Source organism: Apostichopus japonicus, chromosome 4 (genome assembly GCF_037975245.1).
Source record: "Apostichopus japonicus isolate 1M-3 chromosome 4, ASM3797524v1, whole genome shotgun sequence".
NCBI classification, from domain to species: domain Eukaryota; kingdom Metazoa; phylum Echinodermata; class Holothuroidea; order Aspidochirotida; family Stichopodidae; genus Apostichopus; species Apostichopus japonicus.
Genome location: NC_092564.1, coordinates 12,342,458 through 12,366,024, shown reverse-complemented (window position 1 = coordinate 12,366,024; position 23,567 = coordinate 12,342,458). Strand labels below are relative to the sequence as shown.

General features: G+C 38.6%; 1 protein-coding gene and 1 long non-coding RNA gene across 2 annotated transcripts; one reads left to right on the top strand and one right to left on the bottom strand.

The window, feature by feature from the left end:
• Window positions 1–388: 388 nt before the first annotated feature.
• LOC139966476 (uncharacterized) lies at window positions 389–3,462 on the bottom strand. Its single transcript, XR_011792681.1, has 2 exons — window positions 3,238–3,462; window positions 389–1,564 (listed from the first exon to the last, which is right to left on the bottom strand). It is a non-coding gene; the product is annotated as an uncharacterized lncRNA (long non-coding RNA).
• Window positions 3,463–6,698: 3,236 nt separating this feature from the next.
• LOC139966017 (zinc transporter ZIP12-like) lies at window positions 6,699–22,874 on the top strand. Its single transcript, XM_071968657.1, has 13 exons — window positions 6,699–7,147; window positions 8,321–8,644; window positions 10,224–10,431; window positions 10,990–11,408; window positions 11,751–11,913; window positions 13,830–13,999; window positions 15,212–15,421; window positions 15,985–16,029; window positions 17,138–17,207; window positions 18,368–18,520; window positions 19,268–19,455; window positions 20,194–20,265; window positions 21,411–22,874. Exons 1-13 carry the CDS (start codon window positions 6,896–6,898, stop codon window positions 21,558–21,560), a joined length of 2,424 nt encoding a protein of 807 aa, XP_071824758.1. The 5' UTR covers window positions 6,699–6,895; the 3' UTR covers window positions 21,561–22,874.
• The last annotated feature ends 693 nt before the right edge of the window (window positions 22,875–23,567 follow it).

Sequence of the window (23,567 nt, the reverse complement as noted above, 5' to 3'; positions counted from 1 at the left end):
GAACAAGATTATATAAGGAATTATGGAAAGACACTTGAGCATTTTGTCTATAATGAGCTTTGTCCTGACTCCAATCCTCTGAAACATGACAGGTGATATTTTCCCACAGACAGAACAATAAGAAACTACATACAGCTGGCACTATGTAAAGGTAGGTTTTCACAATTTGACCAACTCAATCTAGAAGAAAAAGTGAAGGCATGGCAAAGTGAAGACAACCGAGATTGTTTTTTTTTTCTTCGCAAGTGCTCAGACAAGCCAAAACAAACAGCTATCTCAGATGTGCAGATCCATATGTAAATTTAGTGGTTTTCCATACTGGCGTGCCCTCCCAAAAGTATGATGACTCAGGGGAGAGAAGTTGCAAAGATAACGCAGAAACAAAAGATTAACGGTTTACTTGGATAATTTAATAACTCAACTGGAGCAACGGTTTACTTGAATAAATTAACAACTCAACTGGAGCAAACTAAATATAAAATATAAAGCATACTTTACTTACAAGTCACAAGCTCACTACATATGAATCAAACGTACTCACTCGCTCACAAGTTTTGGCCGGTCAACCATCCGTACTCACCGCCTCATTCATAAGCTCTGCCAAACCTTTTCATACACAAGAAAGTTCTATCACACCACACGCACACACTCACACCAGATGCACGCACGCACCACAAACAGCGCGCCGCGCCCGATACGTTTGAAACCTCTGTTACGTAATTAAACAGCGATGCGTCGCTTACAAGCGCACCATAGCCTAAGGCTACACTATATACATGTACGCCCACACAAGAATACGCCTATCGTTACAATCGCTCATTTACACATAGAAAGCCCAAAACACAAGGTATTGTCCAAGAAACAGATGATAGGGATGACATGGAAGATGACAGCTATGACACCGGAGAAAGCACTACTTTCCTGTTCATCCATCAGACCAGCCAGCAACAACTGCTTTTAAAGCGTTATGGAGACATGGTACTCATTGATGCCACCTACACGACCACAAAATATGCTCTGCCTGTTCTTGGTATTTGTGAGGACCAAGGTTGGTTATAGTCCTGTGGCTGAATTCATCACAGAGAATGAAACGACTGTTGCGATAACAGAGGCCCTTGACATCATCAAAGATGGAACCTTGATTGGAACCCCAAGTTCTTCATGCTTGACTATTCCGAACAAGAATACCAAGCACTGCATGCAGTGTTTCCAGGTACACAGAAGTTTTTATATGCCTTTCACATGGAACAGGCATGGTTGCATTGGAGCAAGGAAAGTAAGTTAACTCAAACCTACACAAAGTTATTAGTACTTTTCTTTTTAAAAGTTTTTAGCAAAGCCACACAGCAAGAGGTTCCTAGTTTGAATCCTGGTCAATGCACCTGTGTTATGTCCTTATGCAAAGCACTTATTATCTCTCTGCCGACAAAGTTGGTGAAGAGGGGACATAACACTGTTACTGTTCATCTGTTTATTTGTCTGTTGGTCCATTTGTCTCTCTGTATGTTCACACATTAGCCGTCCTTCTGTATGTAAATCTGTCAGATCAACCTCCACAAAGCGTCTGGAAAAGAAGTAAAGAAAAACAATAGTGTCAATAGAATAGAGTGGAAATATAATAGACTTTTATAACATTTGATTTGGTTAATAGGTAAGCCCTATTTGGTGTCTATGGGAGAAAAGTTGAGCATGTTTCTTTTAGAAACTTATGTCAGACTAAAATAAAGGCTAGGTGTGTTGAATTGCAATAGAGTGAGTAAAGGTTGTAATTAAGGTTGGACTGACTAAATGGTTAGAAGTATATTTGGTAGATCAGTGGATGGCAAAAGGTGGGTGGGGTTAGTAGGTGAATGAATGGAGGTATGTGAATGGTGTTATATGAATTGCGTATGGTAGATTAATGGGGCACGGTGAGGAATAAAGCATGGGGATTAATGGAGCATGGGAAGTGAATGAATGATGACTTTGTATTGCATTCTGAGGGTTTCACTGAGGTTAGTGTCAAGGTGTTTGGACAACACAGCTTGTTGAGGCTAGTTTCAAGGTGTTTCGACAACAATACTTGGTAATGCATTCTGAGGGTTTAATTGAGGTTAGTGTCAAGGTGTTTCGACAACAGAGCTAGCTCAGGCTAGGTTCAAGGTGTTTCGACAACAAAACTTGGTATTGCATTCTGAGGGTTTCACTGAGATAAGTGTCAAGGTGTTTCGACAACGCAGCTAGTTTAGGCTAGCTTTAGGGTGTTCCGAAAACAAAGAGATTAGTGTCAAGGTGTTTCGACAACGCAGCTAGTTTCAGGGTGTTTCGACAACGCAGCTAGTTGGTCAAGGTGTTTCGATAACGCAGCTAGTTGAGACTAGGTTCAAGGTGTTTCGACAACAAAGAGATTAGTGTCAACTTTCAAGGTGTTTCGACAACACAGCTACTTGAGGCTAGTTTGAAGGTGTTTGACAACAAAACTTGGTGTTGCATTCTGAGGGTTTCACTGAGGTTAGTGTCAAGGTGTTTCGAAAACACAGCTTGTTGAGGCTAGTTTCAAGGTGTTCCAACAACAATACTTGGTAATGCATTCTGAGGGTTTAATTGAGGTTAGTGTCAAGGTGTTTCGACAACACAGCTAGTTGAGGCTAGTGTCAAGGTGTTTCGACAACAAAACTTGGTATTGCATTCTGAGGGTTTCACAAGGTTCACAAGGTTAGTGTCAAGGTGTTTCGACAACACAGCTAGTTGAGGATAGTTTCAAGGTGTTTGGACAACAATACTTGGTAATGCATTCTGAGGGTTTAATTGAGGTTAGTGTCAAGGTGTTTCGACAACAGAGCTAGCTCAGGCTAGGTTCAAGGTGTTTCGACAACAAAACTTGGTATTGCATTCTGAGGGTTCACTGAGATTAGTGTCAAGGTGTTTCGACAACGCAGCTAGTTGCTCAGGCTAGTTTGAAGGTGTTTTGACAACAAAACTTGGTGTTGCATTCTGAGGGGTTTCAGTAAGGTTAGTGTCAATGTGTTTCGACAACACAGCGAGTTGAGGCTAGTTTCAGGGTGTTTCGACAACAAAACTTGATATTGCATTCTGAGGGTTTCACTTACCAGGACACAGTGATTCAAACACTTGGAATTCCATGCAGGGTGTTTCGACACCACATCACAGATACAGTGATTCAGACACCTGGTACAGCGCACTGAGTGTTTCGTGTACCATCTTTACCTAGGGCCTAGATCTGAGGGTTTCGCTTACCTTAGTGATGCAAACAGTTAGTACCGCACACTGAATGTTTCGTTTTCCATCATTTGTTGACTTGATTTTATGCATTTCGTTTTAAAAATGCTCTAAAAGTAACTAGCATCTTCATCTCTATCCCCAACACATCCCAAAACTCCACAATAAGATCAGCGAATCTGAAACGGAAGTGACGTTAGAGGTCAACTAGCTGTGTTGTCGAAACACCTTGGAACTAACCTCAGCCGTATTATTACACACAAAGACATTTGATATAAGGCCTACATTATAGATAAGTAACGAAGGCGGGGGGGGGGGGGGGGGGGGTACGGGGGAGAGCTTGCAGGGGAAGGGGAGTTACAAGAGAAGGTTGCCGGTAAATTTGACAGTGAAATCTTCACTCCCTTATAACAGGTTGTGGGAATATCCCAACGGTCTCTTACAAGGGCGTAGGAACCGGGGGGGCTGGGGGGGCGCCAGCCCCCCGGTGAAAAATGTGGAGGGGCGGAAGTATCATTCCGCCCCCCCCGCTTCGCAAGTCAGAAAACCCCTTTTTCATTTCCAAATGAGAAAAAAATCTCATTTGGAGCACCAAATTGCATCTAAGGCCAGGTGAAAATGCAAAATTATATACAAAATGGGAGTGGGTGGGTTGAAGTGTGCTATATTGCACCAAATTGCATCTGAGGCCACCTGGAAATGCAAAAAAAATCCAAAGGGGAGGGGGACACCCCCTCCCCTTAGACCCCTCCCCCAGGCCGGCCATCAGTCTTCAGCCACCCCACTCAAAAGTACCTTCCTACGCCACTGGTCTCTTATTCCCAAGTAAGTGTCCCTCACTACATCCTGATATCATGTTTTTGTAATTATCAGTGGAACTTCCTGGGTATAACTAATACTAATTGAATCTGACTCTTTCTCCCTTCATCTAAACTGCAGCTGACCAAAGTGAAAATGTTATAACAAGAGAACAAGCACCGTAATGGATCTGGAATTGATATGTGGGCACTTAATCTATTAACTACAACAAGCATACTAAGATAAGCTATGTTGGTACTCATTCAATTGTTCGTGCAAAAAGATATGACTGGCAGTTAGTGATCTGTTGGCTCAAAATTTCGGACGAACCTCTCTTGGGGACCCTCTGTTCTATTGTAACGCCCGGCTGCGAATTTTTTTTTCCCAAACAGGTTCTCAATTACGGAGTTTTCAGCCAATCAGATTGCTCATAACGTCAGCATCAAACGCTTGATAGTTCGAAGACATACACTGAGTTACACACTGACATTTAATAAAGTCTTGTTACGCGGTTTCCCTGCAAACGCCCTAACTTTTACATTTAATGCTTGGATAACATGTTGACCCTACTTATGATACATACGCTACATTCTATCGGTTTCGTGTTTACGCCATCCAAGATTCGTCAGCCGTTCTATTGAGCTAAGCTACTTCGCACCAAATACAACTTTAGTGCAATATTAATTAACATTTGTCAAAAACAAATATTGTTCAAACTTTTATAAATACAACAAAACAGGGAAGAAACAGAAGGACACGGGCTTCAAAGAAAGGTTCTGTTTCAGAACAAAAAAACCAAACAAGACAAAACGAAAAGACAATGTGTGCCGAGAGATTGGCTTCGGTCAGCTTGCGAGTCTACAAGCCTCCGTGGCTTCTTTCGCGAGTTCCTGCTTGCGGGAAGATCACATATACATACATACATACAATTGCTGAAATAAAACAATGTACGTTTAATGGACGGGTTGTCATGTTATATCTGAAGAAAATGGGAGTTTTTGTCGTGGTCTTGGGAGGGATGTAAGATCAGGGGTCCCCTCCCCTTTGTGGGGCCGCTTGGTTTCAGTCTTGGAAGTTCAAAACCAAATTTCAATGTAAGATACGATCGGTCACTTATACTGTTCAGTATTGAACATTTCTCAGCACAGAGAGGGAGGATCATGATGATATCTAACAGTCTACATAGAAAATACTGTTTCTGAAAGTTTCCGCTTGACGTATTTAATGAACCGCGACAAGTGACCTGTACTCTAATATTCCCTGTCGGATGTTTCTTTTTGGTTTTCCGAAAGGGAAAACCATGGAGTCACTCTTACCGACCTTGCAGAATTGTGTGGGGGGGGGGGGGCGCTAATGACTATAACGCAGATCACGAAGTCGGTAACTATTATTACGGTTAGATTCGCCCAACACGACAGCACATATAGAAACGTACTCAAAGCCCAAGCCAAAGTGAAATAATAAGGTCACACATCATCCGGAGTCTATGTATGCTAAGTTCATCAATACCGCCCTCGCTACCTTTCGGGAAACATATCATAGTGTAGTTTTGATCTTGAATCAAGTACCGTTAAATTTGTCACGTTGGATACATGTGGAACACGAAAGTTACAAACAGAGCAGCCCGCTCGAAAAAGGCGGAGTCTGTATAATGATAGCCACTCGCGCCTCCTGCAAAATTTGCGGATTCATCTTTCAATGAAGGGAATAAAGAACTGTTAAGGACGTACACCATTTTTAGGAACGGGAGGAGCGGTTGATTGGTTTCGGTAGATAGCATGTCTAAGCCGAGTGATTTCGTATTTCTTCCAAAATTAGTCTATATTTGGAGGAAGCGTTGGTACATCATTATCGAAATACATAGTTCATTACGACTGTGCTTCTGCCCTAGCCACTCACCTCACCCTCACCCCTCCTTTTATCTCATCATTTGACTTGATATATATGATATATTTAAAAAGGCATAACCGTAAATATTGCCAAAATTATCAAACTATATTCCTCCCAGGTCCGCAATCTCAGCCTCATTTATTCATTCCAGTATAGATATAAAATTTACAAATATGAGTCATAAAATACATTAACAGGACGAATAACTATTATATATATATAAACAAATAACTGCTGATGAAAGGAAATATATAAAAAAAGGTAAAACGATAGGATATCATATAAAATATATATACATCTACATATACAAATGTTAATACATAAAACGATATAAAAAAAACAGACTACAACAAATATTCTATAGTGCTCGGATTGAATGTATAAAGCAGCACGGTATATAAAAGAGTTTCTGTGAACTAAATGGACCACAACCCTGTCAACTATTAACCGAAAAAGGGAGATAATTTAAGCTGCAAGAAAGAAAGAATAAGGTCAATGAATGTTCCTTTCTTCTTCTCTAAAAGACATTGCATTGACATTTGGTTTTAAGTATAGACATCATCGGAAATTAAATACGACTGCCATGAAATGCTGGCATGTAACGGAAGAGTTATGATGTGACATAATGAATAATCATTAGGTCTATGTCATATTTTCTTTAATAATCTTTACGTTGATGGAACCTTCCTTTTGAATATCTTGTCACTTGACACGAAGAGGGTAAACACCATGCGGTTATTTCGGTGACTAAACTTCTCGTAATTAGAATATCCGCCGATGATATAGCCAGCGTTCCACAGCACACTTCCCTATCAACATTGTGGTGCACTATATCGACATACAAACTTAGTTTGCCGTTTACTTGACTGCATATAGCTGCTTATACGTACAGCATTAAACTTGATCAGCTATATATTTGCTCTGATTCCCTTTGGTGCAGTGTTGTTGTGATCAAAAAAAGAATAGAAAACAAAAAATAGGTCCGAAGATGAGGACTAGATATTTCTTAGTAATTCTTTTAGGATTTCTTGGGGCTTTCTTTCCGAAAATGGGAGCATCTGAAATGGTGGTGATGGGGTCCGCGACTGACCCATTCCAGGAGGCTACGGATTACCTACACGCTTTGGATGAAGATATATTTGGATCTTTCATCAACATGGGACAAATTCAACTTATGATAGACGTCTTTATGGATCGAATGGCCTGTCAAGATATTGTCGGTGCCAGCACATGTTATGAGGTATGTTTTATGTATCATTAGGAATCTACACCCGCCAACCTCACCCCCCCCCTTACCCCTCCTCCCGGAGCCTCCCCTCCCCAAGCTCTCATCCCTACAGGTCAAGAAGGAGAGAATAAACTGAAAAACAACGTTTCGGAAAGTTAAAAGAAGAAATGTAAACATAAATGAAGAAACATAAATTCCTAGACATTTGAAGAAATGGATTGACCATCAATCTTGTCAGGAACCCGGATGCTACTAGTCTTGACTGTATGTATCACCGCACCTAGCCAATTAGCGGTAGAAAATACAGTAGCCAACGGTATATCCATATGCTATATATAGGAGCATGAAAAGTCACTGAATTGGGCATCGATTTGTGATTTGTATTTCAAATTTGTTAAACTGTTTTACGATATAAATCCCGCAGTTTTTTTGTTTGTTAAATACTATTATTTCTAAAAAATTCTTTCGTCGACATTTGAACTTGTTCCTCGGTATATGGACAAAATATACCATCATTTCGCCTGTGTGCAACTTCCACAATATACGATATTTCGACTGTCTCTTAACATACCTTGGAATCGTTGCAATTCTACTTTTTCATCCAGATATTTCATATAATTTATGTCAATATTTCGACCGTGTGACCAAAGGGGAGGGGGTGTCCCCCTCCCCTTTGGAATTTGTTTGCATTTCCAGGTGGCCTCAGATGCAATTTGGTGCAATATAGCACACTTCAACACCCACTCCATTTTGTAAATAATTTTGCATTTTCACCTGGCCTTAGATGCAATTTGGTGCTCCAAATGAGATTTTTTTCTCATTTGGAAAAAGGGGTTTTCTGACTTGCGAAGCGGGGGGGGGGGGGGCGGAATGATACTTCCGCCCCTCCATATTTTTCACTGGAGGGCTGGCGCCCCCAGCCCCCCGGTTCCTATGCCCTTGAACCTGGTTCTGTAAGCCCGTAAGAGTTTTACTATAGACCATGTCGGATCTTCAGAAGGGGAATTCCCGGTGTTGGTCCCCTCCCCCTTCCCCCTCCCCCTCCCCTCCCCATGATATGTCTCAGTGAGGAAGACCGACATGAACAGATGAAGGTGACGGAGTAAACAAGTTTTGACCTTCCAGCACAAGTGTCCTTTATTTGATATTTTCTAGCATATTTGGTTTTTCATTTTCATTTGACAGTGCTTAACTACCGAGAAGTTGGTTTCTACCTTAGGAGTCAACGGTACCAATCAGAATGAACCAGTTGTGCGAGACATCGAACAACTGGGACAAGCCGCGTTGATACTGATATACTATGCACAGGATTTGAATGTAACTTGCAATAGTTCGACTGATGGACTGAATTCAACAAGTTATGAAGATATCGTCGAAACAGTTTGTAATCTCGGATCAGAAGAAACATCTCCCGTGGTTGGTGTACCTTGTGAAACATTCTCAATCCAGCAACTAAACGCGATTGTTGAGAAATTAAACGAGACTTATCAACCTCTGACGCAATATGAGGTAAGCTAAAACCAGATAATGTCTCTTTTATTCCTCCAGTAATGTCGACATGGAGTCCCTAAAATGTCACCATTATGTCATTATGACGTCCTTTTATTTGCGTCTGATATATAATGAGGGTAGCAAGTTTGTCTCCAATCGCACAACGCCATATAGATTGAAAAACGTGAAGCTTTCACACCTTAATCAAGTTTTTCACTTCCTCTCCGAAGTCTACAGTGAAATCGATTGAATGGTCAAAGGCCTCACGAAAAGGCAGTGGTTTTACCGCTCCGCCCCCGGGAAGTAAAAGAACTTTATATCATTTTCATAATTTACTTACTGAAAACAATTGAGAGTGCAAGGGCAAAGGGGGAGTGAAGGGGGAGGGGTAAGGGTGACATAATTGTCCCTAGGGCCCAACCTGACTATCGAAACCTCTGTATGATCATTATGAGGACCATCATTTTACGTCCGCGCGATCAAATGACTGACGCAAAGTCATTGATATAAAACTGTAGATTTTAAATAATTTTCTGGCTTACAGGAAGAGGGAAAGCTCCAGCCGAAGTCTTAATGTTCCTCATCTATTTCATCCTCATATTGTCTTTTGATACCTATAATCAGAGGCGGAGGAAACTATGACAGAAAATCGTCCTCTTCGTGTGGCATGGTTACGAAGGTCCTTTGTAAACATTTCAGCTTTAACAGAACTATTTAGAACATTTATGCTGAATTTAGAATGATACTGTTCTCTCTTCCTAACACACTTTGTTTTACTTTCATTGCTTGATATACAAACTACTTTAATGCTGATACAAATTCCAAATATAAAGACACGTATTTAAAAAAAAAAAAAAAAAACACCGGTTATAAAACGTACAAGGTTTCTCATAAAGTTCTAGCAGAAAAATGTTAATGTAGTATAAAAACATTGATGGACGGTCTTTCCCGCTAAATATAGCTTGATCCGTTCCTCATCAACGTTTAGTTATAACTTAGTCATAACAGTTTTTCCGGACTAAATTTAGCTTCGTTTCGTGTCTCCTGTTGATTCATCAATTCACTTGACAGTTTTATACACAAAAGCGTCTTAATTAATAAAATTCAGTTTGACAGGTTTTGTAAGAAAACGTTGTAGTCCACTGCCCATAAGGATGTCAATATGGTGTGGGATAAATGATGGCCGGAGAATGACTAAACTAAACAAATTGAGCTTATAGTAACTGCTCCCCGGTGATACTAGGCTATAAAGAGCTACCGGTTTAGTTTTCAAGGGTTAGAGATCCGTTTATCGGTTTACTTTCCACCGGAAAGAATTTATTAGCAAAGTTTGCACTATTTTTGGACCAATCCATCACTTTCATTTTCATTTTTCTTTTCAACATTTTTTTTCCTCAGTAAGTTGTCAGCAAATACTAATCGCGGTATACCCTGATATCTATAAGTTGATTTAGAAAATGAGGGCGGTATACCATGAAAAACTGATTGCTGGTCAGCTTGAGAGCGCGGGGAAATAGTTCCACCCGACCTGGTTTTGTTTCGGTACGATTAATAGACATGTACCTGATTTTTTTTCTTTGTCTAATTCGTCTTAAAGTGCTTCACGGCAGAGTCGCTCTTTGAAGATGCCGGTATACCGACCAATAACGCTGACCTTGCCGGTATGGAGGTAACATTCGCCTATCTGATTCACCATATACTTCAAGGGCACTGTATCGGAGAATCTCAACTCGTTGAACCTATTTTCTTCATCGACGATTTATTTGTTACTTACGGTACGATCGACGGTGTGATGATGATGGAAGGTAAGTGTACAGGTCAAATGTCATCGCTTTCTTATGACGTCACCGTACATACAACACGTACTCCGCCTGTGCTGTGGTAGAATCCATTGTCTTTCAAGATGTCCTTTGTAAACTAATCCTGGTAACATTATGATGTAAACGAGATAAGCCCCCCCCCCCCCACCCAAATGAAACCGACTTTTGACCTAAATGCGTATGGAGTTTAAGTTTTATTACAATACGTAAAGTGAGCTTAATCATTCTATTTACTTAGAAAATAACTAACTATTTACCAAATGTAGCTCTACATAAGCTAAAACACATATTTTAACTTTCCTCTCCTGCAGACGAGACTATTCGTATCCCTCTTGAACTTTGTAATGTTTTCTTCCCAGTTTTTTCTTAAAAGTGCTTTTTATGATTGGGCGTCTAAATTTCAAAGAAAGAAAAAAACGTTTGGTTGTCAAGGACATATAACGTTGGTATTCATAGGTGACGTTTATCTACGTACTATCACGATATTTGCGGCATACTTATAAAAAATTATCCCTTCTTTTTTACCTTTTTTTGTTGTTGTAGATTTCATGAAGCTTATGAAAGACATTGGTCTCGAAGAGAAGCACGTCGAACACGAGGACAATAATGTTACCGTGACAACAACCATTCAACCAAAAGTGAATATTTCATTCGAAGGAACGATCGCCCCTACACTAAACGTTACCATGACAACCATGACAACCATGACAACCATGACAACCAATACAACCATGACAACCAATACAACCATTAACTCAACAGAGAGCTACAATACCACCGTAATGGTTCCGACTATGACCACTCCAGTCGGTGGTAATGGAACGAACCAAACATCAACGAACCATACATCCACCCCTAGGCGACTTGAAGCAAACAGGCATGCGCGATCGATAGAGGATTTGGAAGAGAGACATAGGAGGAAAAGGGATCTTCATCTTGAGGCAGAGTTTGCTGGAAATGAGGTAAGACTAACATTATCATCATTGGGGTATTGATGATACTAGTTTATATAATGATGATTTCACTTATATGTAAAACGAAACATGAATTGGATTCCAATGGTTAAACCCAAACGGAGGAGTTTGTCATCAATTTAAGATTTAGTCGAGAATACTTAGTTACCAAAGAGCTCAACCGTATATGATTACATAATCAATATTGGTATGACAGCATCAAACTTTGGTGTATAATCGCTTTATGCTTTCAGACTCAGTTATAGCCCCATGGAGCGATGTCTGAGTGAGCTTTATATTGTAAGATTGGTAAAACCCTGACCATGTGTTCTCTCTTGTCTTTGGTATTAGTGTTATTCAGCGGATGAACTCTTCGGTATTTTTGGGGTTGATCCTGAAGTTGGATTAGACCGAGAGGAATTCTCCCGTCTCTGTCCTTCTCTGATTCAACAATTGTCAAGTGAAGCCTGTCAAAATATCGAACAACGACGGGTGAACACAGAATTGTCTGATGGTAAGTTATCGTGACTTAAATACTTCCCCCTTCCCTCCCTCTCCCCCACCTCATTTCTGAACTGCGATGAAACCTAAGTTCGATCTGAAGATGGGATAAGACTGGAATGGGTGGTATGGTGGTGGTAGGGGGGGGGGGGTGGGAGAGGAGTGACTGAAAGCTGGGGGAGCTGGTGGTGCGCTCGGGGCAAGGTGGCTAGTTTTACCACTACTCTGCTTTGATTCACGAACCTGTAAAATGTGTAAATTAGGTACTCTCTTTTGGGTTATGTAGAATGTAGAAACAGAAATTGAAAGGATAAAGGTAACAATTTGATGAGACAGGAATGAAGCTGGGATGAGACTGGTAGAGCAATAACTTTTCTTTGTTTAAAAAGTCAAGAAATGAAGGTGGAACTTGTACCAGATTGCAACTTGTTTATCCTGCGTTAATCTTGTGCCATTCATCAACAGGGGAATAAAGGTGGCGATGGGACGAGAGTGGGTGATTGGCGAGGGGTGGGGTGTGAGAAATGGTTTATTCAATCTTTCTTGGATTTTAGTTACTCTATATCAAGCATGTCAGAACATAGAAACAGAACCAAGAAGAGAAGCATTATACACGATTGGTCATTTTTCTAAAGAATCAACTTTTTCCTCAAGTCGAAACCGAGGAGTAATAAAAAACCAAGAATTGTACCCCCCCAAAAAATGATAGGATATCAATAATATCGGGTTCGCCAATATGAGTTGCCGAAGATGTATATCAATATCTCTTTATATTCAGAACATATTTGCCTTTTTTTCATATCTGGAAAAATATCTTGCAATACTTCTTTTTCATTTGTGTGCAGGTTTCTTAAATAGCGTAACGTATACAGCTTTACATGTCTTTCAATGAATAAGACAGGTCAACCTAAAAAGCTGAAAGGATTTTTCTTGATTTACAGAGTACTGTGTTTTTTGTGTGTAACTTATGTACTCAAGGGCGTAGGGACCGGGGGGGCTGGGGGCGCCAGCCCCCCAGTGAAAAATATGGGGGGCGGAAGTATCGTTCCGCCCCCCCCCCCCCGCTCCGCAAGTCAGAAAACCCCTTTTTCATTTCCAAATGAGAAAAAAATCTCATTTTAAGCACCAAATTGCATCTAAGGCCGGGTGAAAATGCAAAATTCTTTACAAAATGGAGTGGGTGTTGAAGTGTGCTATATTGCACCAAATTGCATCTGAGGCCACCTGGAAATGCAAAAAATTCCAAAGGGGAGGGGGTGTCCCCTCCCCTTAGACCCCTCCCCCAGGCCGGCCATCAGTCTTCAGCCCCCCACTCAAAAGTACATTCCTACGCCACTGTATGTACTCTCTTTTGAGTTATGAATTTTTATCTAAAAAAAATTGCATGTCTTGGCAAAGAAGTCTTAACAGTCGAATTATATTAATTTATTACTTGCTCGTTAACCGTCATTTAGTAAAAGCAATTAGAGACGTGTCTTAAAATTCATACAATTAGTAATACTACGCAGTTTTGTTAGATTTCTTGATCTAGCGGCTAGAGGTCATTTTAAAGAATAAATTGAAAATTAAATTAAAACATACACAATTATGAACATATTTAAATTTTCGGTTTTTTGGTCATATAAATGGCATAAATTAAATTTGGCATTCAAATTTCCGTGTTCTACATTCGATAAGGATTTGAGTAAAAACCTAAAGATTTGCAACATTGATAAACTATAGTGGCAGGTCCTAAATTTATGCATAAATTATGACGTCATCGTTTAGCTATTTTGTTAGATGTAACTGAACTTGTTTAACTCATTTTCTTCTTGTATCATTGCTCTTGGTTAATCTATAATCAAAACAAACTTTTTAATTTAATTTTTATTAATTAATTAATTCTAATTTTTAATTTATTCTCTCTTCTTTTGACATCTGTATCCATAGTTTACCTTTGGGGTACCTTAGCCGTACTCATCATTTCACTATGTTCTCTGTTGGCTATTCTCGTGATTCCTTGCTCCGGTTCCAGTGTGTTTAACTCCCTGATGCATTTCCTAATAGCTTTAGCTATTAGCACCCTCTCGGGTGATGCATTTTTTCATCTCTTGCCAGAGGTAGGTGACGCACTTCCTGAATGCAATTGATTGCTTCTTGTTAAAAACGTTATTCATTGGCCCCTACTCTCACCACATCCTTTTACGTTATCTGAAATTAACTACATCCTCTGTAAGACCTTATAACGACACAAACCAAGTCGACTAAAGAAAGGTGTAACGTATAATGTCGATTAATATAGAACAGTAATTGAACAGAAATTAATACACATGCAACGTAATGTCTAACCAATTCTTACGGAAACCTGCAGAGAGTGGATAACAAATAAAGACACAAATACATAGGATGAAAAGGAATGGAAAGTTTATTATGTGAAAAAAAATCCTAACACAATTTATCACGTCAGTAATGGTCACCAATCACTCTTTAACCACGCAAACGTAGAAGGTGTTATTTGCTAGAATGGCCAGAGGGCACGATTTTATTAGCTAGAATGCTATTGACATTTGGATGTGACGAGCCCAAAGAGCAACACAGTAACTTGTGTTTTTTTTTGTTACTTATTATTATTATTTGTGTTTTTTATATCTTTATGTGATATTTTGTCATTTTATATCACTAGGTATCCGACCTAATTCGTCATTTCTTTTTATTCTAACTTGACGAAAGAAAGAATTACGCTAAGCACAGGAATGGGAATGGATTTGCGTGATGGATGACTTGTAGGAATAAACAAGAACTGTGTTTTTTTAGTAGATTTAAGAAAAAGGAATCTGTTACTTTCAAAATAAATTTAAAAAAAAACAATGTTGCTTGATCGATCTAAGCTTTAAGCGCTGATCTAATGAATAAAATACCAAACGCGCGCGCGTCTCTGAAGCATTTCTGTTGTTTTTATTAGAGTCAGCGGGGTTACTCCACCGTCTATTGTAACCTTGTTCATTTTGATTCACAGTCATAGTCTTTCGTAAATTTAAAATGGCATTAAATCTGGATTTTTCTTTTTTTAGTCTTGAAAAGTCGGGTTATAGTTATCATCAGAAAAAAAGGGGGTTGAGGCTTTGGCGCAAGTCACTGATTTAGACGGTTTAGTAACTACCCCTGAATATCACCTTTGCTTGTGAATACCCCCGCCCCTCTTGATAGAATTTCCGTCCCTTTTGGACTCTGTAGAGAGAAGTTTTCCAAAGTCATCTTCACAACTATTATTTTGTGGTTATTGTTGCTGTTGGTATTTATGATGTTCTTTGATTTTGTGTTTATCATTTCAGTCTCTCGGGCTCTACTCCCACGCACGTAGCAGCACACTAACCAACACAACACACCTTGGTTATGGAAGCTTCGTGTATAAGTTATTAGCTACTATTCTTACCATCTACTGCTGTATCCTGGTAGAGAAAATATTGAAGATGATGTCGGCCAAGCAAAAACCAAAGAATGAATCTTGCGAACAAGGGCTTGGAAATAGAGTGAACGGTTATGTAAGTTTTGGTATACTGCCACCATATTTTTGTGACCCTGTATGTTTTGAGGAGAAAACGTTCACAAGGATGACAAAACAGTTCATAATAGCAGAATCTTAAAGCGACAAACGTTAATGTTCAAAACGTCGTGCAATTTAAATCAACGTACAGTTCAGACTAAACTTGATTTGATGATTAATTCATAAATAACCATGGAAACAAAAGTTTAACAGAATGGCGAAGAGGGATGGGTAGTATTAGGCAGATGTGCAGTCAGACTTAATATTTAAGGCGCGGGTTTGTGTGGGTGGTTGGGTGGGTGGGGTTGGGAGTGTGGGTGGCGGAGGCGTGGGGAGTGAGATTTTTTTTTTATATATAGGACCAAATTCAAGTACATTGTATGTTTTAGGATACGCAACTTTTCTCGTTAAGGGCCACCTCAATTTCCACCGCTCCCCATTTTAACATCGTTTTTTTTTGGTGTGTGTGTAGTGGCTTATATCTATATGCTTTGAAGTAAACGAGGAAACTCCTTGCCACCATATTTTGAATTAAATTACTATTATATTATTCTTATACAGGACAACGCCGTGAATACATCTCAGAACAACCAAAATGATAACCAGGTCAGTACAAACGTACGTTGGTTCTTCCCTAAAAAGTGATTTAAATAAAATAAATGCGTTATATTACAAGCATTTCTGTATACCTTGCACATATCTATGTACAGCTGTGATTGTATCCAACATTTCATATTTACTCCTCTGAATGTATTTACATATTTAAACATATTTTGTTTATCAAAATTACGCTCAATTGTAAGAACATATCAGATTGAGAGTGCATTTCATCTTCAAAAGAACACAATTCATATAAGCATATATATAGCCTTCACTAACAAGAGCGTTTCATATGGATATTTCCAAGCGGGGATGATGAAAAATTGGGTCATTTAAGCACGCAGTTAAAAAATTGTTTATTCATGTTCTAAGCAGAAATGTTTATTCATGGTTAAGCTCAAACTGTTTATTTATGCATAATTAGCACAATTTATGGTTATTCTTATAAAACGTGAAAACGGACTGATAAGTTTTTCGAGTTATTTGTCACCAATTAACCTCGAGCAAAATTCACTTTGCCTTACTAGATTACTATGTTGTAGCACGGGATATATACATACATTCGTAGTTTAATTTATACGTAATTGCTACACGAACTAGGTTATTGTTATTAAGGCGTTAGTAAATTACCAGTCACTAATTGCAGGATAATGACATAATCAACTTCATTTTGGACTGTTCTTACATCCATCCGCGCTTTGTTACTGAGTAGCAATTCAGTGTTAATTTTTATTTTCAAAAGTAAAAGATTTTCTGGTTTGATAGCAACCTTTCCCTTCCCACCAGAACCATTAAAAAATATTAGTACATTGGCACCTTCATGAAATTTGTACTTTACCTCGAAATGGTGCAAGTATAATGAAATTTGTACTTTTCCTCGAATTGGTGTAATTATCTGGCAATAGTGTGCAGGTGTGAGTAGGCTTGGGAGTGGCGTGTGTGTGTTTATGGGGGGGGGGGGGGGTAACTGGTGATTGCATTTATCGATAAACCAATGAAACACTGTCACGCGTGTCGTCGCGTATTTATGCGTTGTGATAAGTTATACCATGCGTGACGTTACATCATACGCGCATACACACTATTCTTTGTGGATGATGTTTTATCTCAACAGAGTAAAATCATGGACCAGCTGCTAATGGAGCCGGAAGAAACAAATGAATCCTCTTGCTCTTTCTGTCAAGGTAACTCGTCACCACCCCCTCCCCATTTGACCGGATTCCCCAACGCCACCCCCGTGATAAAATTATCCAACGTTTTAATCCACGATGCAGAAAGCAGATGTTAATTCCCGAAATCAAAAATGTCTTACTTGAAGAAAGTCTTATAAAACAGTGCTTTTTTATGTCAACACTTTTGAAAAGTACAAGCCTAACAGATAATATTTGTCAACTACTCTCGTCTTTATTTGCACTTACTTAAACAAGCGGTAACTTCTAATTCCATATACACTGATCTAGTTTTCTGACGAGGTATATTTCTTGTCTCAATATTTAAATCAATAACGGGGAGAATGTGAGCATACTTGTTTAAATTAATATTAAAGAGCATAGACACCTTTTAACTGCCAAAGGATCTCCTGGTGTTTCTTCCTTTAATATGTTCTTTTATGATGTAAGTGTGCGTGTGTGTGTGTGTGGGTGGGCATGTCTAAGCGTCACAATTGGTGACATTGGGACAAAAGAAATTACTGTCACCAGTTGTCAAACAATAGAGAATAATAAACATCGGTTGTCAAGACAAAGGGTTCGAATGATGTGAAATGTCATTGGTTGTAGCTAATATAAATGAAAACAGGATTGGATGATATGTGTGTGGTGGAGTGCATAACATTATACCCCACATTAATACGTCACTAAGGTATCAAAAACAAAAATTCCATGGGCAATTTATTTTACTTTTTACAACTTCGACTCTCCCCCCCCCCCCTCATTATCCCTGAAAACGCAGAAGTGTTGCATTACTGAAAAAATGTCATTGATAACAGGTCCCTTAGTCTTGGCGGTTTTTGTGTTGACGTTAGCAACCAAATTTACATTTAGCAAAAGTAATTGTATGGCGTTGAAGAAAATGGTTTTTAAGCGCTTTCATTCATACTGTTGAATGATTACTGTGTTCGGTTCAGTTGTCTGGTCTCTAAACTAGTTCAAGAGTCCAAGTGACCAAATTAAAAGAAGGAAACGGACAATTTGGCACAATTTTACAAAATGTAAATTCAATATTTGCATTTCCGTAAAGATAAATATTGAAAATTTTCGTCGACTTGTTACATCGTAAGCAGTGGTTATTAATATCAATGAGAAACGGATGATGTATCCGATGCATTTTGCCATTTTGTTTTCAGGTATGAACTCGTCTTCTGTGATTGTTTTGGTTGGTGACTCCATTCATAACTTCATGGATGGCTTGGCTATAGGAGTGGCCTTTACCGCTGATTTCTATATCGGTGTATCAACCAGCATCGCGATATTTTGCCACGAAGTACCTCATGAATTGGGTGAGCTCATCTGAATATTAATATAATCTACAAATGAATAAAGAGGGACAGTTGATAGTGGTGGTGATGGTGGTAGAGTGGATTGAGGTGGGGATGGGGATAGTTTGGAGAGGGGGACCGAGTATAAAGTGAAGAAGTGTTCCATGTTGTCCAATTGCATGTAATATATATTTAGCTGACATGGTAGTGCAGAAATAAAGAATTGATTACCCCCCCCCCCCCAAAAAAAAAAACACAGCCCTCCCTCACACACCAATACATATCCCTTCCCTAGCACTCGCCCCTCCACTTTACACACGCAACCATGATCTCAATTAATGGTTAGACGTGTAGGCCATTATTGGATGTATGTATGTATGTATTTTAGATCCTCCTGCAAGCAGGAACTCGCGAAGAAGCCTCACTGGCTTATCACAGCCGCAAGCTGACCGAGGTCAGTCTCTTAGATTCATATTTAACGTCCATGACTATGAATTGTGAATTTTCAACAACTCTGTAACTGGACGACATACATTAATCTTGGAGTGACTCGAACTGGGGACCTTATGATTGGAAGGCACCGGCGTAAACCACTGAGCTAACACTCCTTGTTGTTTATTGTTTGTACAAAATTATTGGGGAAAAAACAACATAAAACTAACAAAGGTATTTGCTCGGATACACGGCATTAAAAGAATATGTTGAACGTTATAATATTATTAAAGTCATGCAGTTAAATGCTTATTTTTGTTGTTTTTAAAATTTAAGGCGACTTTGCCGTGTTTATCAGAAATGGGATGGATAAAAAGATGGCGCTCTGCTGGAATTTTCTGTCATCTCTCTTTGCTTTCGTGGGCCTTTATGTGGGAATCAACCTCGCCATGTCAGAGATTTGCCACCACTGGATATTTGCTGTTGTTGCTGGATTTTTCCTTTACATATCCTTCATCGATTTAGTAAGTAATGGTGAAGTCACCTCGAATTCCGTATATGCTAAAAAAAAACTTAAATGGTCACAAGTTTAACGTTATCTCGGACATATATGTCATAACTCCTATAGTTAGGCTATGTGTATTATGTGCAGTAGGCATATGCTTCCCTCTATTCCGTCATGTATTCATACATGCATTAATCAGCTATCAATTAATAACCTTCAAAGTCAAATTATTTTTCACTGTGAAAGAACATTTAAATTGTTCTTATGGTACCTAAATTAGTTTGTAAAAGATGGAATTGCTAGCTCTCAAATTTGTAGAGGGTTACAAATTTCATGAGAGATGGAGGGAGGGGAGGGGGGGGGGGGGTGGAACGAGGGTGGGGGTAATGGAATGGAGGAGCGGGTGGAAGATGGTCGATGGCTAACAAGTCATGACAGATTACTCACAGTGTGTAGTTTAAAACTTCGACATTATGTTGCTTTGTGTTTGAGTTTCACTAGAACCGGATGGAGAAGGTGCATGAGAAGTTGGGAGAGGGGCGAGGGGAGGGTGCAGAGGACGGGGTAGATTTATATATTATCACGTAGTTGTTTACTTTATGTCCACTTGTTGACATCCATTTCATGATATTTCATTGATGTTATCAGTTTTTCCAACCTTTTCCATCTCAAAGTCTGAACTAGACTTTTCTCAAAACAAAAGATATGACAATGGCTGCTTGATAATTTATTAATAAAATGATATGACAATTTTCAGACAAAAACGCTCCAGGAACAACCACCTCACGGTTTCGGCTCACCAAAGCAGGAAGACAATCCATTGGACGAGGTTTGACAATACATTTTGTCTTTATGACGTCATCATTGCGTAACAAGACTTTACTATTGTATTGACAATGCAGTTAGGAAAATATCATAATGTAGTATAAAATACAGTTGAAATAGATAATACATTAGAAAGGAATTTTTTACTACTTTTTTTTTCAATTTTTATATATTTTCGAGGAATAATTTCTGGATTCCCCTCCCCCCCCCCCATAGTAGGCATCTTCAATAACTATATGACCGACCTTGTAAATACGGAATATAATTAACATGTCAAAAAGTTGACGCAGGTTTCAGTTGTTCATTTCCTTTTTTAAAAGATTTTCAATCTTCACCTAATTTACGGTCATTTTCTACCAGTGAGTTCACGTTATCAGTTATGGATATATGTATATTAATAATATATAGGAGCGTGTGTATTATACTCATCATTCCAGAATCGGTGAAAACCCTCAACCTCATTAAAGATTGGCCTTCCCATAAGAATCACTCAGCTCTAATGAGGCTTTTAGAATCGTTCCCCCCGCTGTTTATCAATTTCGTCTATGATTTGCAGGTTGTCTTGAAAGCATTCATTTTTTTTAAACATATTTTTGTGTTTTTCCCTTTCGAGATGATCGCCTCTTTTAATGCAGAGAGAGACGATAATCTATGAAGATAATTACTCGAGGAAATGAGTTCAATGAACAAAGAAAGCCGAGAACAAATAGTTAAATATCTTCCAAAAAAAAAAAAAAAGACTAGGGGAGATGAATTAATGTTTCATGGTGAAACTGTACTGAGCCAAAGATATATGATTCCTTCCTATGATGGATGGAAAAACGATAACGTAACTGAACTCGCCATGAGGCTTACTGAAGTATGTTTCCTTTGATTTATCAAGTAAACATTCTGAAGGTGGAGAGGGGAGGGGGGGGGGGGTTGGTGGGTTGTTTTCTTCTGTTTCTTCAGCTATTTGTATTACACATTTAAAACGTGCTACTTAAAAATCAGGCAACTACACCGAAGGATGCATACTGAAAATATGACAGTTTAATTCTTGTCTGGAAATCTTGTTCGAGATTTGCTATAACTATAGCTGTTACAATTAGCTTTCAAAATATGAGAATTTTGGCGATGACTTTCTTTTTTTTAACTTGATTCCCACAGGAACTCTTTCAAAACGATTCTCATCCGAAGTCAGAAGAGGAAGGAAGCTCCTGCTTCATATTCATGTTTCAAAATCTCGGTCTCCTTCTTGGATGGGCGGGAATGTTCATGTTGGCGCTTTATGAAGATGAACTCATTCATTTATTCTAATCCATATCTTTACATAATCAACTTCATTCTATTAATAGTTATATATTATTATCATTTTAAAGACCATATTTTGGATTATTTTGTCGGAATTTTAGGGAAATATATAAAAAAGAAGGAGAATATATTTGTATATTGTTTTTACAGATTCTATAGATTCTATAGGTCTAATTCATTTTAATATGAATGAACAAAATCAGTTGATTAAAAGATGAAAGTAATTCCAATATCGTATTAATCTTTATTATTAAACTTTTTTTTGATGTGATGTATGACTTCACTAAGATGCCAAGTGAACTGTATATTACCGTGTTATCTTTGGTATATACATATTTTATCTAACACACAGGTAGTAACAGTGACATGTGCTTCAGTTTAGTAGACGTGTTATATATATGCCTATATTTGTTCCATAACTGTATGTATTCTGGTTACAGACTCTAGGGCGATATAGGGAGTGTTAGCTCAGTGGTTAACGCCGGTGCCTTCCAATCATAAGGTCCTCAGTTCGAGTCACTCCAAGATTAATGTATGTCGTCCAGTTACAGAGTTGTTGACAATTGACAATTCATGATCATGGACGTTAAAATATGAATCTAACATACTGACTTCGGTCAGCTTGCGGCTTTGATAAGCCAATGATAGCTTCTTCGCGAGTTCCTGCTCGCAGGAGGATCTAAAATACATACAATACATACATAAAGTTTGATCTTGTAGTATGTTGATTGTCATTATAGACACATTTATATCACTGTGGACATGTGGATACCTTCTTAGACATTTATGAAACAAATGTCGTGTAAGCTGAGTTGTGCGCGGATATGTTGATATGCCGATATGTTCAAACCTGCATGGCGTATCTGTAGTATAAAAGCTAATACTGAATTTATCGTGCAATTTTGTACGACACGTTCACATATAAGTCATCGTAATTATGTTTTACTAGACCATGCTGAGTGGATATTCCCAAAGAACAGCTGGTACCTCATTTTAGCTTTCGATATTTTCTCTCAATTTAATTTTATGTAAACTAAGATGGGAACAGGGTCTGTTTAAATATGCAAGAGTATGTTTGCTCATGATTGAGATCGGAAACCTACCAACTAATGGAAAGAAAACGTGACGTAAGTTGCAATTACGCGCTTAATCGCGTTAACCAATACGCATGCGCATTTACGTATCAAATGAAATACAATGAGCATAGGGTAAATCAGAAGGGTCTTGTGTTCTTTAATAAGATATTATGAGGTGATATTATTGGACCTAAATTTGACAATCAAAGGAAACCTGCTATTAATCTCTTGATCTATTTCCACACCAAAGAAATTAAGCATTAATATGTATATACAATATATATATATATATATATATATATATATATATATATCTATATATATACATATATAACTGAAATTGTAGTGAATTGGAAATCCAGAACAGTGAAAAAACTTCCAGCCTCCACCGGGATTCGAACCCGGGCCACCCGCTTTAAATGTGGTATAGATATATTTAGATATAGGCCTATATATATATATATATATATATATATCTATTAAAACAATAAAACATGTCACGTACGTCACGTTCGAAATCCGTGACTTTAATGCCTACGTGAATTTCTCCCATAGATTTGCCGAACAAAAATTGACACAACAACACCCAATTCCCTTCGCCTACGTCATACTTTTACTATACCCTGTGTCATATAAGCCTGTGCGTCTAGACTGAATATGACAGCAAACAGAATAAGTAGTTGGTAAAGTTCGAGGGTGAGGGAGGGGAAGGAAAGGGAGGGGGTCCCGTGGTTCTTGGGTGGCTAGAGGGATAAGGATTCCCAGTTTCTTGTTGTCTAGCTTCCAACAAGAGATACTGAATAGGTTGAAATTATATTAGGCCTACAGCGTTGGGGAGATTCTTACTGCACCGCATAGCCTTCTGATACAAAGTGAAGTAGTTTTACTGTATTAATGGCAAGAACAATAATAACAAATAAGAAAACAGTACATTTTC

Coding starts and splice junctions, on each gene's coding strand:
- LOC139966017 (XM_071968657.1), top strand. CDS start 6,896: ATGAGGACTAGATATTTCTTAGTAATTCTTTTAGGATTTCTTGGGGCT. Junction 10,432..10,989: donor CGGTGTGATGATGATGGAAG/GTAAGTGTACAG, acceptor TTGTTGTTGTAG/ATTTCATGAAGCTTATGAAA. Junction 14,000..15,211: donor TTTTTCATCTCTTGCCAGAG/GTAGGTGACGCA, acceptor TTATCATTTCAG/TCTCTCGGGCTCTACTCCCA.